Source organism: Polyodon spathula, chromosome 13 (genome assembly GCF_017654505.1).
Source record: "Polyodon spathula isolate WHYD16114869_AA chromosome 13, ASM1765450v1, whole genome shotgun sequence".
Taxonomy (NCBI): Eukaryota; Metazoa; Chordata; class Actinopteri; order Acipenseriformes; family Polyodontidae; genus Polyodon; species Polyodon spathula.
In genome coordinates this window covers 18,444,309-18,468,984 of record NC_054546.1, presented here as the reverse complement: position 1 = coordinate 18,468,984, position 24,676 = coordinate 18,444,309, and the positions used below count along the sequence as shown (strand labels likewise).

The window sequence follows — 24,676 nt, the reverse complement described above, 5'->3', positions numbered from 1 at the left end:
TTATTGTTGTCCGTATAACTGAAAGCTTAAATGCTTGGAAGGATCAACTGTTGAAAACAGTACAAATCATAGACGCCCTTAATTCTTGCATTCATGAATACCGGTACATCATATTATGTTTTAAGCACCGTCACTGGCTGACAGAAAAATAAAATATCACAATGAAAATTAATTACTGTTGATCTGTGTTCTCTACAGAATTAATCACTGTGCTGTAAAGCGTGGCTAGTTATAGAACGTTTCCATGCGTGTAAGAAAAGATCACAACTACATTTAAAACGTGATTGGATTTATTTGTTTAACGTGTCAGAATTTTACATTAAATCATTAACGCCAGCACTTGCTATAAGTAATCGAATGATACGCGTCATAAAATAAGTTATTTTTTAAAATAAGATTTATTTATTTAAAAAAGAACGGGTGTGACTGTAGGAAATACAACTTAATGTTCCATAAATGAAGAGAAGCTAGATATATGCGTTTATTTGATAGCGTTATAATGTAAAATGCAATTATAATTAGTACCTAATATTGAAACAAAAGCACACAAACACACCAAATGGAAAGAATACCGACACAATACTGAGTATTACGGTGGAGCACACAGCCTTTATATCGGTGCACAAACCCAAATTCATTCTGCACATGGCTGGAAGAAAGGAAAAGACAACATTGCGCCCCACAGAATACACTGCTTTTTAAAACTATTATTTTCAATAATAGTACAATATATACAATAATATATAGTACATATTTACAATATGCTGTGCTGAAAGTCAGCTCCATGGTGATAAAACTTACAGCCACAAAATCCCCCGTTGAATTACATTTGTATCCAACAAAGCCATCTGGGTTTAAGATGCTGTCGGTGTAATATTTATAAGATCTCAGGTGATTGCAGGCCACAAAATCCCGGGTTCCTATTAAATCAAAGCAATGTAAATTACAAAGAAAATACGCTGTGGAGAACAATTCTGTCAACCTGTTAAGTCATTCCACTTAAAAATGCCGCTCTAAGAGCCACTAAAATTTATTTATTTATTTATTTTTGTATTTTTTAACAAAAACAAAGCATACTCTAAGGCAGTGGTTCTCAAACTTCCAGGCACTGCGGCCCTCTTCTACCAATAAAAAAACTCTTGCTACCCCACTGCCCTGTACTACTGCAGAAAAGCTAGTATTGATAAGTAAAACATCCATTAGAAGGAAATATCAACACAACTAAAATATAGCCATTGCTGATTATTACAGCCAACAGTATTTTATTTTTATTTTTTTAAATGACATTACTTAACTAAGAAAGAGGGATAAGCTTGCATGGATGAACACAAATGCTTGAAACGGGGCTCTGTGTAGCTGAGGTAAAGACGAAGGTCATCTTCAAGAGTGAGACGGGTCCTCTACTTGTTTTTTTTTTGGTAAAGTGAGTGCAGAAAAATTGATTCACAAAGGTAGGTAGATGGGAAAGGCATGAGCGCTTGCAGAGCTTCATATAATAGCTCTGGATAATCTTGTCGCACAGAAATCCAAAAGTTAGCAAGAGGTTGCTGAGAAACTGAGTTTCAGTGTCTCGTCACAAGAAAGGTCCATCGACGTTTCTTCTGTGCAAGTGTCATATTAGCACTTCAGTAATAAAGCGGTTTCTAATCCACCCCGCTGCTTTGTGATACTTTTCAGGGAAGTACTCTGGAAACTAGCTGAAGGCTTTCCAGGTGGCTGGCGATAATGGATTGTAAGGTGCTCTCCTCAAAAAAGGTACAGTAACTAATAAATAAAATGCTTCCACACTGCCACGATTTACGCGCTTCTTTACGAGTGTTACGCGATTTACGAGTGTCATTAGATATGGGAAGCAAATGAAGCTGGCTGGCAGCACTTTGTCCCATCATGTGCCTGCTTTGCACATGGTAGGAAAAAAAAAAGTTTCTGCAATATCATGGGGTTTACCAGTTTTGGCTATCTAGTGTGATACAGTAAAAGATGCACATAGAGCATTCTCGTTAGTTGTAGCCGCCAACTTGAAATCTTTCGTCTGGCCCCTTAGCTCTGTCAACTTTCACTGAAAGAAATCGATAGGTTTCCCTTGAAAATAACCGTGCTTTGTCTGCAAGTGCCTCGACATTTTAGATGGTTTTAAACTCTCCTTAGCCAGAACTTCACCCTTCACCACACACTGTGGCCGTGGCTCCTCTTCAGAATCAAACCAGGTAAAACCTTATTGCAAATACTTTTTTAAATACTTTCAGGTTCTTGTTTTTTTTTGCTGCTGAACGGATCCTTGATGTCAGAAATCCTTTTGCTTGCAGTGCCGCTCAACTCCCTTTCATTAATACCGTTTCCAATACTCCTCTTCAGAAAACGCTGCATTTTAAAATACTGTAGCAAAATATTTTTGCTATGACGAAGAAGGAACAAGGACAGATACTGGGTAGGGAGGCATAGAAAATAAAAGGAGGTGTGCACCAAACACACAATATAATAAAAAGGGTAAACAAAACAGTCTCATACATAACACTTTCTTTATCGTTTTCCAATCGAACAGAAGTGCCCGCCAATCTCCAAATTAGCTTGTGGAGCACAGATTTCACCCAATATTTATACCCCGCAGGCCACCCCACAACTGCAACATTTAATCAGCCACCAACTAGTCACACTCCCATCTCGTAACACCCCCACCTCCCTCCAGGTGCACCCCAAGTCCACATGTGCACCCTTTCTGTGCTGGCGAGGGGTCAGTCCCGGTGCAAAACATGCACCCATTATGCACGCGTTCAGACAAAGGCAGGAAGAGAAATGAGGACTCATTTGGAGTAAAAAGTTCCGATAATAAGAAATGAGCGTACGTGTTTCTTAAAGTAGTTTTTTTTTTTAATTGCACTTTCAAATGCGGTCGCGACCCACAGTCTGAGAACCACTGCTGTAAGGTGTATGTCTTTTCAAATCGAACTGTTAGCATGAAATAAAATTGAAACGTGAAAACAATTGTATATATTTAGCCAGGATAAAACCCTTGAGATATGCATCTCATTTCACAAGGGGGTCCTGACAAGGCGGCAAAAAATAACAATATAAAATCAATGGCAAAAGTAGACAAATTATTCAGACAGGACATACAGTAGTTGCATACAGTTTTTTATGTTAAGCATTTTTGTGGCTTTTATTTTTTTTTTACAATAATTGAATTAACATACAATCATTTTGTGATAGTTGCAAGTCTTTAACAAAATGGTTTATTGTTATTGTCGATACGTTGTAGATTCAACTAGTGCAGGCATCGCAGAGTTCAGAAACAAAACAAAACAGGAAAATAAATTAGTTTTGCACTGTATAAAACTGAGCTGATTTTGCCAGTGTTTGCTAGTCTAACCAGTTTGAATTGATTTCCAAGCAAACAAAAGCATTTTCGTTTCGGCTTTATTGTTAAAAATTTCACACGTGGCAATGTTGCCCTACAATTACTGCATGGTAGTACTGTGATCGTTCCACTGTGTTATGTTGTGAACCATATCTTACATTTTAAAACTGAGATAGCAAATACTTATTGTAAAAGTTTATCAGTACCTTAAAATTAAGGGCCATATAAGAATGATAAATACTGTAACTGATTAGAATGCCTTCTTTGTTCTCCAAGTTGCTACAGTTACATTGTATTTGCTATATAACAGGTTACTTAAATGAGATACTGTATTAGCAGACATATTTAATTAAGTAAACATTTATTTAATTTTTTCTAGAATTAAAAGTATAAATGCAAAACTTTGACATTTCTTTTTATTAACGTGCAAAGTGAAAAAAGTAGCAAAGATATCAATCTGTGAAATTTAATACCAGACAAATTTTCCCGTTATACGGTATATAATAACTTAAAACAAATCTTTATGCGAACACCTTCAGGCATGTGATAGTTTCTAGGTGGCGCTGTGTATCTGACTGTTGCCTTTTAAACTTGCAAATTTTTGGATGAAGTCCGCCGCCATCTGGTAATGTATGTTGTTTATCAGTTTATTGTGTAGTAAGTGTTGGTCACAGTCGGTAAACTGTAGTTTGCAGTGTTAAGTTTGCTCTTATTACTATGGATCAGTGGCTGGTTCGTTTAAACCCCCCCCCCCCCCCCCCCCCCCCCCCCCCCCCCCCCCCAAAAAACAAAAAAAAAAAAACAGCAGTGACATACAGCGAAGTCACAGGCTTATTATATACGTGTGTATGTGTTTGAAGGAGAGCACGACCTGAAATGTTTGAGAACCACTGATCTACCAGATGGTACAGACTTCATCCACAGGCACTGTGGCTTGAGGAAACTTGTTTAAGATTTTGATTCTTAAAGAGATACAGCTTGGATAAAAAAATAAAATAAACATAAACTGACCTTTCCATATGCCATTCAAATGCATTTGTGAAATAATATTCTTATTACATCCAGGCATGCGTTCTCCTCCATTTGGATAGAAGTCAAGGTGTCCAACAGCTTGGGGTATTCCCAATCCTACAATGCAGGAAGACCTGTTAACAGCTAAAGTTTCATGTGGTGTCACTATCAAACCAAATCCCTTCACCCCTTATTATTTTTCCCTTTTTAAGGGGTGTTTAACCCTCTCTGCCCCCCTTAACTACAGGTTCAGGGAGTGTTTAAGGGGGTTATTAAGTGGTTTGAATCTGTTACTTCCATACCTTACTTGTGGTTTAAGCAGTTTAACTCAGGAGTTCTAACTAATGCATCCTCCTTAAAACAGGTCACGTCCCCATAGAAACCTACTGTATTATCAGCAAGTACACATCATTTTGTGAGTGTAGATACAAAAAATGGTGATATCTGCTTTTTTATATTTTATTCTAAAGTGAAATTAAAGGATTATCAGTCTGTAGAACCACATTTTTAAGGTGTACCTAGTTTATACACACCGTGCTGAGAAAAAGACAAAAAAACAACACCCCTTACCAAAATAAGGGAACATGGGTGCAGAATCGGTATGGATGACATCAACAAAAACTGCGTCACTAGCATCCAATCGGACTAAATTATCTGTGTTCTGAAAGTAAGGCGCTGCAGGGTCTAGGCCTGAGAGTTTAAAAATAATTAAAACATTAGTTAGCATATAATTATAATCCCTACAGTCCCAGTATAGGCTGAAAAAACTCATTATTTAACACTTAATTGGATGTCCTCATTGATGGACATCCAATTAAGTGTATAAATAAATAAATACATTATATATATATATATATATATATATATATATATATATATATATATATATATATATATATATATATATATATATATACGCGCTCTGTAAAACATGGCTTCTCATAGACATACTGTACCTGTTATTCTTCCCAGACCTTTGATTTTCCTGCCAACCTCTCCAGCACAGTGGGCCCCTAAACTATGGCCAATAACATGGAAATCAGCAGGTGCCTGGTTGTAGTTGCTCTGTTTGATAAATAAACAAGTCATTTTTAACAAACATTACTAACAGCAGCGAATAATCAGTTTTACTGAATTACTTTTCATGTATCTGGGAAGAAGAATAAGTAATTCATGTGTTGTAAGTGCATTGTTGTGCTGTTGATCTTGTGGTTATTTTGCCAATGACAGCTAGCCACCCTCTGTATTCACCTGTAAGTATTTGATCAAGTACACAATTTCCGCCGCGACGACTCGGATGTTATTGGAACTTTGAATGTAGCCAGTTCTCGACCCTCCTTGCCAGTCGACACAGATACAGTTCACATCTTCTATTTGCATCATCAGCTGTGGAATAAAATAAGTCAGTTAAACAGGATTTAAATGTCAAATAAGCATTTTAAAAATCATAGAAAACAGAAAAGAAATGGTCAGATGTAGAAAACAGTGCATATGCACCAAATTCAGATAGACCTGATCTTAATTTTGATTTGACCTTTTCTTACTCTTGATGAATATGCCTATCCCAGCTTTAAAAAGCAACGATCAGTGTGTGTGTGTCCTACCTTGCACATGTCCTTGAGCCAGTTTTCATCTCCTTTGTCAATAAAACCGTGGACAATGAAGCGGGTGGTTTTGTTTCCTTTGTAGTTTGATGTCAAAATGGATGATGGATTTAGTGCTGATATTTTCTGAACAAATGACAGGAAGAAAAATGACAATTTTGTCTTAACATGCCTATTAGATACATGATTAATAAGACTTTAACTGAGCAATTAAGTTGTTTTATAAAAATCTAAGTTTATCAGTTAAGTTTGCAGTAGATTAGTAGTATTATTACCTAGGACCTAAGACAATGATAAAAAATCAAGTGCTGCTTGATGACCACGAATCAAAGGGAAAGAAACCAGGGAAAGTGGTTTGGCACCATCCTAACCTTAAAAGTGACAGAGGTTAACATTCACATATGTACAGATAGGGATTCTGATTAACACAGTTATCAATCTAAGAGTTTTAGTGGTTGTCAAGGATCAAGGTGTGCCAACTTTGAAATGAAGGAAGGCACATTAATATTCTAATTAACGGAGAGATGCAAATTTAGTAATGCTAGGCCATGTTTAAACCTAGTTTGTTTACCACTTATCAAACTATCAAACACATTTTCATTGAAAAAGTTGTCCTGATTTGCTATTTGTAGTCACCTTTATATTTTTCTTCAGTATAATTTCCTTTTTTACCTGGATTTTCAGTCCAGTGGTTTACACTGCATCAAGATACTAGAAATGATGAAGTGTTTAGAAAAATGTTATAAAATAAAACAAATAAAAATAATGCAAGATCACCATTAAGCAGGACCTTTTTAGCTAAAAACTAGAATGGTAATTTCTTACATCCACTGGGGGCAGAATGTTGCAGGGGGACAGGTTAATGGTTACACGCTGGTGTACTGGCTGAAAAGTTTATGAGCTGTATAGAAGCCACAGGGGTGATTTTAACTTTTTAAAAAGTCTGCAGGATGTGATGACTAAAACAGAAGAATACTTTCGTTAAGACAACTTATATTTCTGATCCTTACCAAGCTGCTCTTTAAGGCTGATCTTAGTTAATAGGGATGTACACTAAGTTTACATTTAATTTCCTACATGTTTACAGGTATTGAACATATTAATATGTTAACATATTAGGGATGTTTCTAACCAATCTGAAAAGCCACCAGGAGAAACCCTCCATCACGAGAAACGCTTCACCACTTTCACTAAACAATGTATTTGTGTAAAAGACTGCGTACAGAATGTAATTACGTATGGAAAATATTGTGATATAATATTAAATATAGGAAATAGTGACCTACTACCTACATTGTACACTTACTTCTATGTTGCATGCTTTTATTAATACATTTTTTAAAAAAATGTTCACAAAATTCTGCCCTTTTACTACTTAGTTATTTCTGGTACCATAAGATATTTAAAGCTGACACCAATGGAAAGGACTGAAGGGGCCACACTCCTTTGCTTTACCTGGGAGGTGTTGGGGTTTTGCTTGGTGTAGAGAATAAAGTTGGTGTTGATTCTTTCTGGAGGCCAAGGCAGTTTGCCAAGAGGCCTCTGTAGAGTCCCAGCCCACGGCACAGTGTCTACGAAGCACCCCAGCCTTTCATAACAGACCTGAGCAGCTGGAAGAGCACAAAAAGAGTTGAATTCAGAAGGAGTAAGTAGCTTCAAATGTCATTTTTAATAGATTTTACATTATTAGTATTTACATATCCTTATTATGAAATTGCATCTGGCAATGAGAGTCAGAGGTTTTGACACGAGCAATCCTGTTGTGATTTTCACAATGCGTGAGATTCCCCCATCATTCTAAGATGGCAGCGTCCTATGTCTTTGTGACTTTACAAGCAACGGCACACAAATGAAATGCTTACCATGAGAGTTGCTTCAAAATACAAAATATTAACAGTATTATAAACATGCTTATAGAAAATGCATAATCCATATTAGTAATTATAAAACTATGCTTTAAATTATTTCTATTTCATGAATAATCCTGGCTATTACTTTTAAGCAATCCCTTGGGTCTTTTGTAGTTCTAGATTATTAATATATATATATATATATATATATATATATATATATATATATATATATATATATATATATATATATATATATATATATATATACTTTTTTTGCCAAAGTTCTATATAATTGTCTTTTTAAAACTCCATGGAAAGGTGTATTTTTTATAAAGCTATTACCTCAACTACAAAGTTTTTCCACAAAGCAGAATGTGGTGGATCTGTACATTTCCATAAAAAACATAGCTCGTATTGCCATAAGCAACAATGTTCAAATTAGTATTTTTTGTAGTTTTTTCCAATCAGTAATATTTGTGTTTCACGGAATAGCTCATTTCAAAGTTTTAGGTATGGAAAAAACAACTATATTAGAGATATGGAAGAACACATCTGTCCAAAATTGTTATATATATATATATATATATATATATATATATATATATATATATATATATATATATATATATATATATGCATGCAATTCCACGTGTGTTCAAATGACCCAGATTCAGAATGGCATTATCTATGAATTATCTTACACTGGATTGTTCTGTATCTAGCATTCCGGGTAGCTACTTTTAATATTTCTAAAAATACTTAACCTAGAATCTTGTGATAACTTATTTTTTAAAGTCGCCTATTTATCTCTATAATTTGTTTGCTTGTAAGTGACCATCTAAACATATTTATGTATATTTTTAAAATCCTCCAGCCATATTTCTAGTGGTGACATTACTAGGCATTGTAATCTGGGACCATAATAATTGACAACTGAGTTTGTAATTTGAGTATACAGTCTGGAATTACCATCCTGTAAATGGAACAGATCTAGTGAGGTTCTAAATGATCTACAGTTGTGAAGAGCCACATTTCTTTTTCTTCTGCTATTCGTTATTGTAGCAATTTTATTAAATATTTGACAAAAATTAGTTAGTAGACCATCTTTACAAAGACAAATAGGTGTACCATGCAGTACTATATCATTTCATAAGGAGCAACCATATCATTTTGCAATTTTCCAACAGGATAATCTGACATTAAAGGATTTGTAAAAATATAAATACAAAATCTTGATTGTAATGCCAGATAGTTCCAGTAAATGTTTGATACTTTCAGTCCACTATTATCATTGCTCTGAAATAGCACACTTAGTCTGATTCTTGCTTTTTTATTTCCTGAAATTAATTGGGAGAACATTCTATTAAAGTATTGAAGTGGCATTTTTAAGAGGATCATAGAAAGAGCATTTGCTATAATAGGAAAAATTGCCATCTTAATAACGTCTGTCTTCCTCCATAGGGACAAATGTAATTTAGTCAAATTTTCTAGCTTGATTTTGATTTTTGCTAAAATTGGCTGGAAATTTAAGGAAACCATTTTCTTAAAGTAATTGTTGATAGTGATACCCAGATATTTAATACCACCCTTAGGCCAAATAAAACTATATTTACTATACAGCACAGGGTATATTTGAAGAAATTAAATGTCTTTTGCCACATCCTCTTATCCCATGTGTAACGAATCTGATGTAGGACCACTTGTGAAATTAAGTACATTTTTCCTGTTTTGAATTCATTTTTTTTGTAACTGATGTGTCAACAGGCAAAACACTCCTTGGGTTTCATGGTGATACAGCTGCTAGGGTAGAAGTTCATTTTATAATAAACGACTTACTGTAGACTGAGCCAAACAGGAAAACTGCTGCTATCCAGAATGAGAACATCTGCAACACAAAATAATCAAGATTAAAGTGTGGCTATAACATGGAGACAGTGTTTCAGGCTGAAATGATAGAACCGTTACTCACCTTGGATACAGTTTGCAGAATTAAACTCCCAGGTGCCCCTTTTATACAATGTTTTTCCATCAGCCAAACAAGTGATTATTTAAAGTTGAGAGGCGACCAGGTGGTAAGTAGAATGTGTACATTCCATGAAATAATATAAAAAACCATAAAACTCCTCAATAGCTACAAAGCTTTGGCACATACCTGATTAGAGATCCGGGTTAGGGACATTATCCTGTACAGATGCCAATTTACTCAAGGCAAAAATTCCTAGAATGCATTGTCATTACAATTTGCTAATATGCCCATTTGCCTAACATAAAATACTGAAAGATTTATAGAAAAGAGCAATATTGCTGGCAATTTTTCAGGCTCTGATGTTATTTTCACCATCATTCTATGATGTCAGCACCCTCTGATAGATATTTTAGTGTTTTTTGGACTGTACGCCTACAGAATACTTAATTAAAAGCAAGAAGAATACTGTATATTCTTGATATGCCACAAAAGACAAGGATGTAGGGAATTTAGATTGTTCTAAGTTGTTTCACCTCAAATGGAACTACCAGGGTATATCCTACAGCAGGTGCATTTGTGCTCATTTAAGTTCATTTTTCCTACTGTGCATCCATTGTAGTATGAACTTCAGTTTGCAGTATGTTGTTTAGAATTATGAGATGTGATTCCTATTAAATGATGGTCTGTATTGTTTAAAGAGCTCAGATTAAAGAACAGATGCATGGGGAGACTTGCATTCCATACAGCTGGAAAACATCAATTAAAATAGTTTAACTAGCTTTTAAATAATGGTTAGATAGGAGCTGTATATTTACCCTGCCGTCGGGAGTCAAAGAGGTTGTCAGGTTCACAGAGCAGTAGCACCAGGGTCTGGAGATTAGGATGAAAAACTGCAGTTTGGGATGTCCTATATTTCTAGAGAATCTATCACAAGATTTCACCTATACCCTTTTCATTCCCAGTAAGTAAACGTAAGGTTACTTATCATAACCCTGGTTCCCTGAAAGAGAAGAGACCACCAAAACATACTTTTGGCATTTGCCTGCCTTAAATAGGTTTTCACTGAGTTCTTTATATCAGAGCTGCTGATAGGCCCCTTCCTGGGGTGACATCCTCGGTCCCGCCTACCAAGGGATTAAACAGTCAACCCACGGAAGCCACGTTCTCTTTTGCATCGAACCGTCTTCTCTTTCACGGAACCAGGGTTACGGTAAGTAACCTAACGTTCCCTTTCAATTCGAAGACGAAACATATTATGGGAAAGTATACCAGAGCAGTCGCGAGGGAGAAGGAATGGCAGCAGATGAGGGATGCATCAGAAATGCATAACCCAAGGTTAGCAGTGCGAGCTTGCAACTGCAAGGATCCTTGTGCCTAATGACAGCAAGGAAGGATCTATCACATTAAGGTGATAGAACCTGAATAAAGTATGTGGCATAGCCCAGCTAGCCGCAGTACAAATATCAGACAGCGAGACCCCTCTGAAGAGGGCCCAAGATATAGCCCACCCTCTGGTAGAGTATGCGGCTCCCCGCCCAGGTGGGGGCAAGCCAGCATTGTCATCCACAGTCGAGACTGTATCCACAATCCAGTGCGACGGTCGCTGCCTCAAGAGGGGCTGTCCTTGGGTCCGTATACCATGACAGAGCTCTTATCCTATCCACCTAACACCTGAATACTCGCACCAAGCAGAGGAAGTTCAATCTTCTATCCTCCTCTGAAGAAAACAGAGCTGGATGGACAGACTCCCGTTCAACAGACTGGTTCATGTGGAAGGCTGTGATCACCTTACGGAGGAAAGCAGGGTTTGTAAATAGTGACACCCTGCTGCCATCATCCCAAATACACATACAGGAGCTGAGCACCGACAGTGCCTGTAGATCACTGACCCGCTTTGCGGAGGTAATAGCTAAGAGGAAGACTGTCTTCATAGACAGATACTTCAACTCTATGGAGTGTATAGGCTCAAACAGGGCCTTAGTGAAAGACTCCAGTACCACATCTAGGCTCTATTTGGGGAAAATATCCTTCTTAGGAGGACGTAACCACAGAGCATCCTTCAGAAAATGTGTCATTAGTATATGAGCACCCAGGACACTGGGGCTATGGTTCAATGGGGACGTGGCATGCAGATATGGCTGCTAGGTACACTTTCAACATAGAAGGGGATAGAGCCGCCTCTTGCAGAAGTGGCTAAATAGTTGCTATAGGGCAATAATTGGGGTCATGCACCAATTTTGAAAATACTTCCACTTCTAGGCGAGCAACACTCCTGTGGAGGAGTCCCTAACATTCTGCAGTGTACTAACAACTGCGCCTGAGAGCCCTAAGGCAGACAGATGGTCCCATTCAGGGGCCAGACCCACAGTTGGAGTCTGCCCAGTTCTGGATGCCAGAGGGTGCCTTGCGCCTGACTGAGGAGATCCATGCTCAGTGGGATCTCCCAGGGCTGGCCCTGCAGCAGCTGGCAGAGGTTTGAACACCAGAATCTCCTGGGCTATCTGGGGGCCAACAGGAGAACTGTTGTTTTGTTTCTCCTGACCTTCTTGAAGGAAGCAGCGGTATTGGCGGGAAAGCGTACAAAACATTTTGGGCCACTCATGGGCTAGGACGTCGACGCCTAGTGGACTTCCACAGCTGAGGAGAGAGAACCACAGGGGGCAATGAGTCGTCTCTGCCGTGGCAAAGAGAATGATGGTCTTCCCTGAAGCATTCCCAAATAAGATTGCCATATTTACATTTGCAAATTTCCCAGCTCAATCTCTTATGTTGACTTCCGGGAATGCTGTGTTTATGTCACTGTTTACATTCCCGACAAGCACTTTGCCGCAATTTAGGCTTCCTTTTCAGCCACATATGTGAACGCACTTAGGCCCCCTAAAACCTCAACTGTGAACGGAAATTTTGAGGCGGCCCAGAGACGGCCCAAGGCCAGCTCAGTAAGTGTGAACGGGGTCTACGTGGACAGGGCCTTAGATGACTGCCTCAGCGACTGCTGCTTTTTGAACTTGAGCTCTTTGACAACATACTTATGACTGGTTTCGTCCCTTTAAGATTTCCTCAATAATGTACAGTTTTTCCTTAATTGAAATTGACAATCGTTTAGCGCTGGCCATGATAATACTGCATAAATTACAGTAATAAAGTTAGCCTACCAGAACGCAATATGTGCAGCACAGACCACTGCGTACCATTGCGGTGTGTGCTTAATAAAAGGAAGTATGTACTATCAGAGTACGTACACAAAGGAGAATTTAAACAGGATTTAATACAATTTTATTTGGTTCCATTATATGGTTCTTTATATCGTGTACGTATAGAGTGTACGTTATATCCCATTGTAAATGGGATTGACTGTATTAACTAAAAGTCATGGATTTGCATGGATTTATATAACAAACATGCAAAGACAGCGCTAAAGTGCACTGTAACCATTACATCCCTGGTGTTTGTATTTATTCATTATTAATAAATACAGTATTGTACACTAATATGGAAATTTAATTAACCTGTCAAAGTTGTTTTTAGGCTTCTTGTTAACGACAGAATAGTAGGGCAGTATACCTCTATGTGTTTTATCAGACATTACAGATATGTAGATAAAAATCAAGAGAAAAAAGCTGTCTTTTCCAATTAGCACGCAGAGAGGTTGACGGTCTGTGACCAAGTCTGGCAGCGTGAGTTTGCTGTCGCATCGTCCTGAACAAGGCGACACTGATATTCGTTGATATATTTTTACATGTGTGCTGTCAAATTCGAACATGGTTTGCTGGAAAAGATTTATATTTATTGTCATAAAGGTTCCAAAAAGTGCCGGAACTCAGTTCGGTGCTTTTCAGCAGTACTCGACCACTGCTAAGGCATGACTCACTGTTAACACATACTGTACTGTATTGATTCTAAGAACAACTGTAAACAGATCTGCTGATTACATGCAGCAGAAGTCATAAAGTTCAGCAAACATCCAAATGCTTCACAGCTTCCTCAATCATTCAGTCTTATCTATTAGAAATATACTGCAAAACAAATACATATGCTTAATAATACAGCTACAGTGTACTTTAAACATTATTTAAGAGACACATTTACATGTACAGTATGGAGTTCAATTTTTAAAGTCACAAAAACATTTTCAAGGCACAAAATTCCAAATAAGAAGTGTATATAAATAGTATAGTGTGTATATCTATCTATCTATCTATCTATCTATCTATCTATCTATCTATCTATCTATCTATCTATCTATCTATCTATCTATCTATGTTATGTGTGTATATGTGTGTGTGTGTGTGTATATATATATATATATATATATATATATATATATATATATATATATATATATATATATATATATATACATACAGCGCTGGAAAAAATTAAAAGACCACTGCAAAATTATCAGTTTCTCTGGTTTTACTATGTATAGGTATGTGTTTGGGTAAAATTATCATTTTTTTTTTTTTAATTCTATAAACTACTGACAACATTTCCCCCAAATTCCAAATAAAAATATTGTCATTTAGAGCATTTATTTGCAGAAAATGACAACTGGTCAAAATAACAAAAAAGATGCAGTGTTGTCAGACCTCAAATAATGCAAAGAAAATAAGTTCAGATTCATTTTTAAACAACACAATACTAATGTTTTAACTTAGGAAGAGTTCAGAAATCAATATTTGGTGGAATAACCCTGATTTTCAAGTACAGCTTTCATGCGTCTTGGCATGCTCTCCACCAGTCTTTTACATTGATGTTGGGTGACTTTATGCCACTCCTGGCGCAAAAATTCAAGCAGCTCGGCTTTGTTTGATGGCTTGTGACCATCCATGTTCCTCTTGATCACATTCCAGAGGTTTTTAATGGGGTTCAGGTCTGGAGATTGGGCTGGCCATGACAGGGTCTTGATCTGGTGGTCCTCCATCCACACCTTGATTGACCTGGCTGTGTGGCATGGAGCATTGTCCTGCTGGAAAAAACAATCCTCAGAGTTGGGGAACATTGTCAGAGCAGAAGGAAGCAAGTTTTCTTCCAGGACAACCTTGTACTTGGCTTGTTCCATGCCAAAGCTGCCCGATTCCAGCCTTGCTGAAGCACCCTCAGATCATCACCGATCCTCCACCACATTTCACAGTGGGTGCGAGACACTGTGGCTTGTAGGCCTCTCCAGGTCTCTGTCTAACCATTAGACGACCAGATGTTGGGCAAAGCTGAAAATTGGACTCATCTGGGGGTGCTTCAGCAAGGCTGGAATCGGGCAGCTTTGGCATGAATCAAGCCAAGTCACCCAACATCAATGTGAAAGACTGGTGGAGAGCATGCCAAGACGCATGAAAGCTATACTTGAAAATCAGGGTTATTCCACCAAATATTGATTTCTGAACTCTTCCTAAGTTAAAACATTAGTATTGTGTTGTTTAAAAATGAATCTGAACTTATTTTCTTTGCATTATTCGAGGTCTGACAACACTGCATCTTTTTTGTTATTTTGACCAGTTGTCATTTTCTGCAAATAAATGCTCTAAATGACAATATTTTTATTTGGAATTTGGGAGAAATGTTGTCAGTAGTTTATAGAATAAAACAAAAATGGTAATTTTACCCAAACACATACCTATAAATAGTAAAACCAGAGAAACTGATAATTTTGCAGTGGTCTCTTAATTTTTTCCAGAGCTATATATATATATATATATATATATATATATATATATATATATATATATATATATATATATATATATATATAGTATTCATGTTAGCTTTATGCATAAAGCATTTTTAAACTTTAATTTGTATCTAACTAGAGCCAGATCAATAAAGCAAATGATTGCACAATATACATGACAGCTTAACAACAGGAGCATGTGTTATCTGATTATCATATAATAGTTGGCCCCCACACAGCAATCTTACTAGTGCAGTGTTCTAGGAATGACAAACCATACATGTTCTAGGAATGACAAACAATGGGGTCAGTGGTGGAGCAATAGCAGGTGCATGAGGTGCAACTGCACCTGGGCCCGATGCACAAACAAAGGGCCCCGGAGGGGTTAAAGTTTAGTTTTTTTTTTTTGGTTTTCTTTTGTTTTTAACAATGATACTGTCCTTCTTGTTTATATTTGCAGATGTTACACATTTGTATCACTGTAGCTACCGGTGTGCTGTTGTGCCAGTAATTCCGATTCTACCCTCCCTCATTTCACCAGGTATCACTATTGTTTTAATTATCCAAACTTTTTTCTCCCAGAGGCTGTTATGAGGCACGTCTTCATGGAAGGTTTTGGGGTTCTATTCAGCACAGACATTTGCAAGTTATGAAATTGCATTTTGAATTGCTTTAATCAGAAAACAGAGGACACTGGGGAAACACAGCAGCAGCTCAAAGTCAAACAGCCGCGTGTGTTTTACTGATAACAAACAAGCTGAAACTCGGAGCAGCTGATTCAAATTCAGCGCCGTTCTGAGACACGGGCGAGGGGAGGAGCCAACAGCACAGCAGAACAACGCAGTTAAACGAGGCAGTCTTCCCAGCGACAGCGAGTGGAAGAAGTACAGGCGTGGAAAAGTACAGAGCAGTTTAGAAGCAGTTTGAAAGCAGGCTGACAGCTGCAGAAGAAACTAAACTTCAAAAAAAAAAAAAAAAAAAAAAAAACCCTCAACATGGTCTTCAAGCCAGTAATCTGTGACACCTGCTTGATGTGGGAAATCCGAGAAAACCCAGCGGAGCTAAACGAAGTGTGCGTAAAGTGCCGCGCGATCCAGGATTTGCATAAACTAGTAAATGTGCTAGAAATGGAGCTGGAAGAAGTGAGACAGCAACAGGATCTTGAGGAACTGGCACACCCACAGTTCATGGAAGTCTGCATCACCCCTAACAGAATGAAAGCCACCAGGGAGATAGAAGGTCAGAACAGCTGGGTTCAGGTAGGCAGAAGCAGGGAAAAAAAGAAACTTCGTCAAACACAACCACCAGAAATCAAAACAACCAACAGATTTGAGTCACTTCAGAATTTTGATGAGCAGAACCAACAACAAGAGAATGAAAGGAACAACATCCAGGACCCTACTGACAGTGGTGACCAGACAGCAAAAAGAAGGGAGGTCATGATTGTTGGGGACTCCATATTGAGAAACACAGCAAGTTCAATTCGCAGTTTGGACCCCCTTACTACAACAGTGTGCTGCCTTCCGGGAGCCTCGGTCAAGCACATCACTGAGAACGTGGACAGGCTCCTAGAACGAACAGGAGACGACCCGGTAGTAGTCATCCACATCGGTACAAACAACATTGGAAGAGACAGACCAAAATCCCTGCAAAACAAATTCAGAGAGCTAGGAAGGAAATTAAAAGAGAAAACCAAAACTGTGGTATTTTCTGGTATACTACCAGCACCTTGCAAAGGACCATATGGACAGCTGGAAATAATTAATCAAAACGCATGGCTGAAGACGTGGTGCACACGGGAAGGCTTCACCTATCTTGATCATTGGACCACATTCTACAATGAGGACTATCTGTATAGATGGGACGGACTGCACTTAAATAACAAGGGAACCAGTCTACTTGGAGAAAAGATCCTCGAGCAGGTTCAGAAGCATTTAAACTAGAAAGGAAGGGGGGAGAAATCAACAAAAAAACAGAAGGGAGACCGCATCAAAACAAGAACAACAACTCAGGTAAGACAACCATTAAATGTATTTATCTAAATGCTAGAAGTATCAGAAACAAAATTCTAGAACTTGAAGCTACTGCACTAACAAGTAACTATGATGTGATAGGTGTTACTGAAACTTGGTTGTCTGAGAGTGATGGGGACGAATATAATATTTGTGGGTATACACTGTATAGGAAAGACAGGCAGGACAGAAGAGGAGGAGGGGTAGCGCTATACATAAGAAACAGTCTTGAAGCCCAGGTGTTAAACCTGGACAAAGAAAATAAAGCCGAATCAATATGGGTCAGAATAACGGACAAAAATTCAAAGGGCATAATAATAGGAGCATGCTATAGACCGCCAGATTCAGACGGTGAGCAAAATAATCTGTTATACAATGACATTAGAAATGCGTGTAGCAAAGGAGAAGCCATACTAATGGGGGATTTCAACTTCCCCCATATAAAATGGGAAAACCCGGTGGGTAGCACGAAGGATGAAATTGAAATGGTGGAAATGACAAATGACTGCTTCCTAACACAATTTGTCAAGGCACCGACTAGAGGGGAGGCATGCCTTGATTTAGTCTTTTCAAATAACGAAGACAGAATAACTAAAACAGAGGTCAGAGAACCACTGGCAAACTCAGACCACAACATGGTCTCATTTGAAGTGTTTTTTAAAACCCCAAAAGTAAAGACTAAAGCTAAGGTTTACAATTTTAGAAAAGCAAACTATGAAGGTATGAAACAGAGACTAACAGAAGTAGATTGGAGTAAAATAGAGAAAACACCCACAGAAGAAGGATGGTTGTTCTTCAAAAATGTAGTACTAGAGGCGCAAAACAATTACATCCCTAAAGTAGACAAATCTAAATGTAAAACTAAATTGCCAAAATGGTTTAATAGATCAATTAAAAAAAATATTCAGCGAAAAAAGGCACTTTACAGAGCATTAAAAAAGGACCAAAAAGAAAGTACGCAGAAAGAGTACACAGAACTGCAAACGCAAGTCAAAAAGGAAGTTAGAAAGGCCAAGAGAGAAATAGAAATGAACATTGCTAAGGGAGCTAAAACCAATTCCAAAATGTTTTTCCAATATTACAACAGCAAGAGAACATTCAAAGAGGAGATTAAATGTTTAAGAGATACAAATGGCAAAATCGTAGATGAAGAAAAAAAAATAGCAAATATATTAAATGATTACTTTTCACAAGTTTTTACAAAGGAAGATACTGACAACATGCCCCACATGTCATCCAGTTCCTATCCAGTTTTAAATAACTTTAGCATAACTGAGGCAGAAGTGTTAAAGGGACTAGGAGCTCTTAAAATAAACAAATCCCCTGGGCCGGATGAGATCCTCCCAGTAGTACTCAAAGAAATGAAAGAAGTAATTTACAAACCGCTAACCAAGATCATGCAGCAGTCTCTTGACACAGGGGTGGTACCGACAGACTGGAAAATTGCAAACGTAATACCGATCCACAAAAAGGGAAACAAAACTGAACCAGGTAACTACAGACCAGTAAGCCTGACTTCTATTATATGCAAACTTATGGAAACTATAATAAGATCCAAAATGGAAAATTACCTATATGGTAACAGGGTCCTGGGAGACAGTCAACATGGTTTTAGGAAAGGGAGATCGTGTCTAACTAACTTGCTTGATTTTTTTGAGGATGCAACATCGATAATGGATAATTGCAAAGCATATGACATGGTTTATTTAGATTTCCAGAAAGCTTTTGACAAAGTCCCGCACAAAAGATTAATTCTCAAACTGAACGCAGTTGGGATTCAAGGAAACACATGTACATGGATTAGGGAGTGGTTAACATGTAGAAAACAGAAAGTACTGATTAGAGGAGAAACCTCAGAATGGAGTGTGGTAACCAGTGGTGTACCACAGGGATCAGTATTAGGTCCTCTGCTATTCCTAATCTACATTAATGATTTAGATTCTGGTATAGTAAGCAAACTTGTTAAATTTGCAGATGACACAAAAGTAGGAGGAGTGGCAAACACTGTTGTAGCAGCAAAGGTCATTCAAAATGATCTAGACAAGATTCAGAACTGGGCAGACACATGGCAAATGACATTTAATAGAGAAAAGTGTAAGGTACTGCACGCAGGAAATAAAAATGTACATTATAAACATCATATGGGAGATACTGAAATTGGAGAAGGAATCTATGAAAAAGACCTAGGAGTTTTTGTTGACTCAGAAATGTCTTCATCTAGACAATGTGGGGAAGCTATAAAAAAGGCTAACAAGATGCTCGGATACATTGTGAAAAGTGTTGAATTTAAATCAAGGGAAGTAATGTTAAAACTGTACAATGCACTAGTAAGACCTCATCTTGAATACTGTGTGCAGTTCTGGTCACCTCGCTATAAGAAAGATATTGCTGCTCTAGAAAGAGTGCAAAGAAGAGCGACCAGAATTATTCCGGGCTTAAAAGGCATGTCATATGCAGACAGGCTAAAAGAATTGAATCTGTTCAGTCTTGAACAAAGAAGACTACGTGGCGACCTAATTCAAGCATTCAAAATTCTAAAAGGTATTGACAGTGTCGACCCAAGGGACTTTTTCAGCCTGAAAAAAGAAACAAGGACCAGGGGTCACAAATGGAGATTAGACAAAGGGGCATTCAGAACAGAAAATAGGAGGCACTTTTTAACACAGAGAATCGTGAGGGTCTGGAATCATCTCCCCAGTAATGTTGTTGAAGCTGACACCCTGGGATCCTTCAAGAAGCTGCTTGATGAGATTCTGGGATCAATAAGCTACTAACAATCAAACGAGCAAGATGGGCCGAAATGGCCTCCTCTCATTTGTAAACTTTCTTATGTTCTTATATTCTGTGTGCACAATTCATCCTGTGGTTTAGACCAGTGGTTTTCAAACTTTTTTTTCTCGCAACCCAGTCGAGGAAAAACACTTAACCCCGCGACCCAAAACCATAATATCGTCTGACTAGTTTTCATAAAATCACAACAAAGCCTGAGCAATAAATACATGCTAGCTTTAACCGCTTCACTTTAACCAAAATTAGACATTAATATTACTTGTATAACATTTTTAAATTCAGTAAAAAAAAAAAAAAGATGATCAGGTAAGTTTTACTTATCTAATGTGACGGACAGGCCTGCCTGCTGTTCATGATCTCACTCCAATCTGGATCACAGGATGAAAGCGCTGCTCCCGTGTCAGCTGCGCTGTTGAGTCAGTTTCTTTCTTTTGTATTTAACCTTGTCAAAGTCGAAAATCCCAGTTCCACATGTAGGTTATTGTGAATGGCAGCAACAATAGAACACTAATCTTACTTAACAGTGGATATTCTTTGAAAACACTGATCCAAAACGATGACAAATGTAATGGCTTGTGGCGTGTTCTCAGTGTGCTATCACAGGTGAGTGGCAGCAACTCGTTTTCTTGCTCAGACATCAAGTTTAGCTCCATTATTGATTCAGGATTTTCAAAAGCAAACAGATCTTTCACCCAAAGCTTTTCCTTCAGACTTTTAAACCCCTCTGCAGGAAAGTTGCGACTAAAACTGTCAGGCAGAGCAGCAAGATGTAACTCTATGACACTTTTAATGTCTTTTCATTTTTTCTTCACTGGTGCTGTTCTCAGTGTGTTGTAACAATGTAGGGAACATGTAGTAGCTGGGACGATTATTTTTTAGTCATGCTTGCCACAGTACTAACGACTTTTGGAATGCTTGTATATGCTCGCAGTGTTGGAATAAATCATTGCCTCTTCCTTGTAACTTCAAATTGAGTTAGTTTAAAATTGAGAAAATGTCAGCAAGATATGACAACTTTATTAACCAATTGGCATTGTCAAGCAAATTTTCCAAGATAGACTGTTTCTCTGCCAGAAAAATGTGAGTCTCATTCACATTCGTACACCCTTGTTAGTACTCTGCCCCTTGACAGCCATCGTATTTCAGTGTGAAACAGTAACTGAGTATGCTCCGCTCCCATTTCTGACCATAACGCTTCAAAAAGCCTGCTGTTCAGCGAGCTTCCTTTAATGAAATTAACACCCCTGGATGCCAAAGCTTCACAGTGAATGAGACGGTGATTCCAAACAACATCATTACCAGCTGCCTCAGATATTCTTTTCACAACTCCGCAATTTCTACCTGCCATATTTGCTGCACCATCACTTGTTATTCCTTTGCAATTATTCCTTTGCAATTTTCCAAAAATGCAGTCATCCAGCGCTCCAAATATATGTGCTCCTGTTATATTTGTTGGTAAGTCAGACAACACAGCAAATCTTCCATAAAGTCATCTTGCCACACATACCTCACATAAACTAACAGTGTTGCACAATTTGAAACATCAGTACTCTCATCAAGTTATATAGCAAAATCCCTGGCTGACTTTAACCGAGTAATAAGCTGGGCTTCCAAATGCTCTGCAATGTCACATATTCTCCAGACATTCTGTTGTCACTGAGAGGAATGCGTCTCAATTTTTCTGCAGACTTGTCATCGAAAATTTTACGCATCATATCCAGAGATGCTGGAAGAATACGTTTTTCGGCCACTGTATGAGACCTTTTCTGTTTTGCCCAACGGTATGCAACCAAATATGAAGCCAGGTGTGCATTGTCATTCAAGGTAGCTGAGCAATCAAGAACTTGAGCTGATAATGACAGAGGCAGTTCCCACAATGCAACCTTATACTATAAAATAGATTGGATCATGACCGTTAGTACGGCACCAATCTTGAAAATATTTCCACTTATAGGCATACAGTTACCTAGTGGAATGCACCCTAGCATTCTGCAGCATACCCACGACCGTGTCTGACAGTGGTCCCTTTCAGGGGCCAGACCCACAACTGGAGCCTGCCTGGCTCCGGGTGCCAAAGTGTGCCTCTCGTCTGACTGAGAAGATCTCGGCGAAGCGGGATTTCCCAGGGCGGGCCATTCAATAGCTGGCACAGGGATGAAAACCAGATTCTCCTGGGCCACCTGGGGGCTACGAGGAGAACTGACGCCTTCTCTGACCGGACCTTTCCGAGAAAGGCCGAGAGCAATGGCAGAGGCGGGAACGCGTAAAGGAGCACTCTGGACCATACGTGGACTAGGGCGTCGACGGCGAGTGGACCGCCGCAGCGGTGGAGGGAGTACCATAGGTGTCAGTATATAGTCTCCACCAAGGATAAGAGATCGACCTGCGCCTTCCCGAACCTGAGGGTGGAGCTGCCACTCCGACTGATGCGGGCCCTCCCTCAAGAGGTCATACTGTCAGCCGACGTTGCCTGTCGCGTTTGGAATGTAAGCAGAACGCATTGAGCCAGGCTTGTAGCCATCAGACCCAGTAGTTGCTGGCGCAAAACAAGGAGCACCCTCGATCCCTGTCAAATCAGGGAGAGGTGGTGCTGTAGCGCTGCTACCCTGTTGTGCGACAGGTACGCGTGCATCGTAGTGGAGTCCAGCCGGAGCCTCACAGACAAGCACTGCACCGGCGTCAGCCGACTCATGGTATTGTTGATGGTGATGCCCAGCCTCACTAGATGCTCTGTCACTAGTGCCTTATGGGCCACCGCTTGTGGGAACAGATCAACCAGTCGTCAAGGTAGTCCATCAAGGGGGCAAGGATAGCATCTACGCACTTTGAAAACGTACGGGGAGCTTCGAAGAGGCCGAACGGCAGCACGTAAAACTCATGCGCGCTGCCCTGACCTGTGCTATGGACAAATGTACGCGTACTGTAAGTCCACCGTGGTGAGCCAGTCGCCCGGTCAGACAGACTTGCGTATATATTAATGAGTCAGCATGTAGAACCCTTTCTGTTTCAGAAACCGGTTGAGAAAACGCAGGTCCAGGATGGGGCGACAGCACTGAGATGAGGCCTGCAGGCGATGCCTAAGGTCACCTGGCAGGGCTGTGGGAACTGGCACCGTCCGGGAGACTGTTCGCATTTGAGTAGAGTGTCAGCGGCTCGACCTGACCGACGCTGGAGCGGCGGGAGGGAGCAACGCGGCTACTTGTCTTGACGCCTCACTTTCTCTAAAAGATCGCTGTAGGATCTCCTCCACTGCCGGGCCAAAAGTGTGACCTGGTGATATGGGCGCGTCCAAGAGAGCGGGTTTATCAGCATCAGGCACCCGTGCCTGTGACAGCTACAGCTACAGTTACAGCTACAGCTGTCTGCGCGCGACCACTAGGCCAGCCAGACTCCGGCCCAGGGTCTGACCCTGCAGGCCGGAGATCTGGAGCAACGTGTGCGATAGCAATTGCAACTCTGTGGCCACCAGCTCTGGGAGCGAGACGTCATGCAAAATCCTATCCAAGTACGCAGTCAGTGTGCTGGATGTGTTCGCCAAGCAGGAACTTTGGGCTCCCGCCACGTAAACTCTTCGGACTTGTGTCTACGTAACCCTCCACTGCAGGTTTGGGCACACAGGGTCCTTGGGCATACCTCCAACCGGTGGAGCCTTACCAAGGCTGCGATGGTGGAGTCCACAGAGGGAAACCTGGCCAGGCCCAATTTGTCTGTACCCTCTAGCAAGGCCAGAGGAGAATCATGTCTCAATTGCGCCAGCGTTGTGGCTGGGTGATTCCAAGAGGAACGCACCTCCTCCATAAAATCGGGAAAAGCTGAGAAGGGTTGAGCTCGGGGCGCCACGTCATGCGGTCGAAAGACAGAACGGCGTGGCTCTGTCTGTGCTGTCCAGGGGACCTGCAGGTATGGATCTAAGGAGCACCGAGTACTGCGTGCACCGAGTACTGTGCAACAATAGATACCGTGCTCACCGCTTGCACCAGGCACCGCGTGTCGTGCAGCACCGGGTATGATGTGCAGCACTAGGCACCGAGCGTACCGAGCAACATGAGCATTGTTTGCCATGCAGCACCGGGTATGATGTGCACCGCTTGCACCAAGCACTGCATGCATCGAGCACCATGTGTACCGTGAAGCACTGCTTGACTGAGCAGCACTGATTGACCGAGCAGCACTATTTCACCGAGCACTGTGTGCACCGAGCACTGGTCTACCGCTTGCACTGAGTATCGTGCAGCGCCAGGCACTGTGCGCACCGAGCACACCAAGTACCGCGTGCACTGTACCGCGGTATTAAAAAACACTGGGGCAGCTCGGCACAGTGCATACCCTGACCGCGTGGTCATACACCTGAGCAGCGCGTAGCGTACAATAGGGGGACAGGGCCGAAGCCATGGTGGCCGATTGACTTACGCACACA

The 24,676-nt window shown here is 39.9% G+C and overlaps 1 protein-coding gene across 1 annotated transcript in view; it reads right to left on the bottom strand.

Annotated features, from left to right (window-relative positions):
* LOC121325914 (pancreatic triacylglycerol lipase-like) overlaps positions 1 to 24,057 on the bottom strand; it is a 28,080-nt gene extending 4,023 nt beyond the window's left edge. Inside the window, exons 1-9 of the mRNA XM_041268990.1 lie at positions 23,914 to 24,057; positions 10,605 to 10,659; positions 7,426 to 7,580; positions 5,971 to 6,096; positions 5,618 to 5,752; positions 5,323 to 5,431; positions 4,937 to 5,056; positions 4,367 to 4,483; positions 802 to 920 (exon numbers count right to left, since the gene is read on the bottom strand). Coding sequence (XP_041124924.1) covers positions 802 to 920; positions 4,367 to 4,483; positions 4,937 to 5,056; positions 5,323 to 5,431; positions 5,618 to 5,752; positions 5,971 to 6,096; positions 7,426 to 7,580; positions 10,605 to 10,659; positions 23,914 to 24,057 — 1,080 coding nt within the window. The remainder of the gene's footprint in view (positions 1 to 801; positions 921 to 4,366; positions 4,484 to 4,936; positions 5,057 to 5,322; positions 5,432 to 5,617; positions 5,753 to 5,970; positions 6,097 to 7,425; positions 7,581 to 10,604; positions 10,660 to 23,913) is intronic.
* Positions 24,058 to 24,676: the final 619 nt, after the last annotated feature.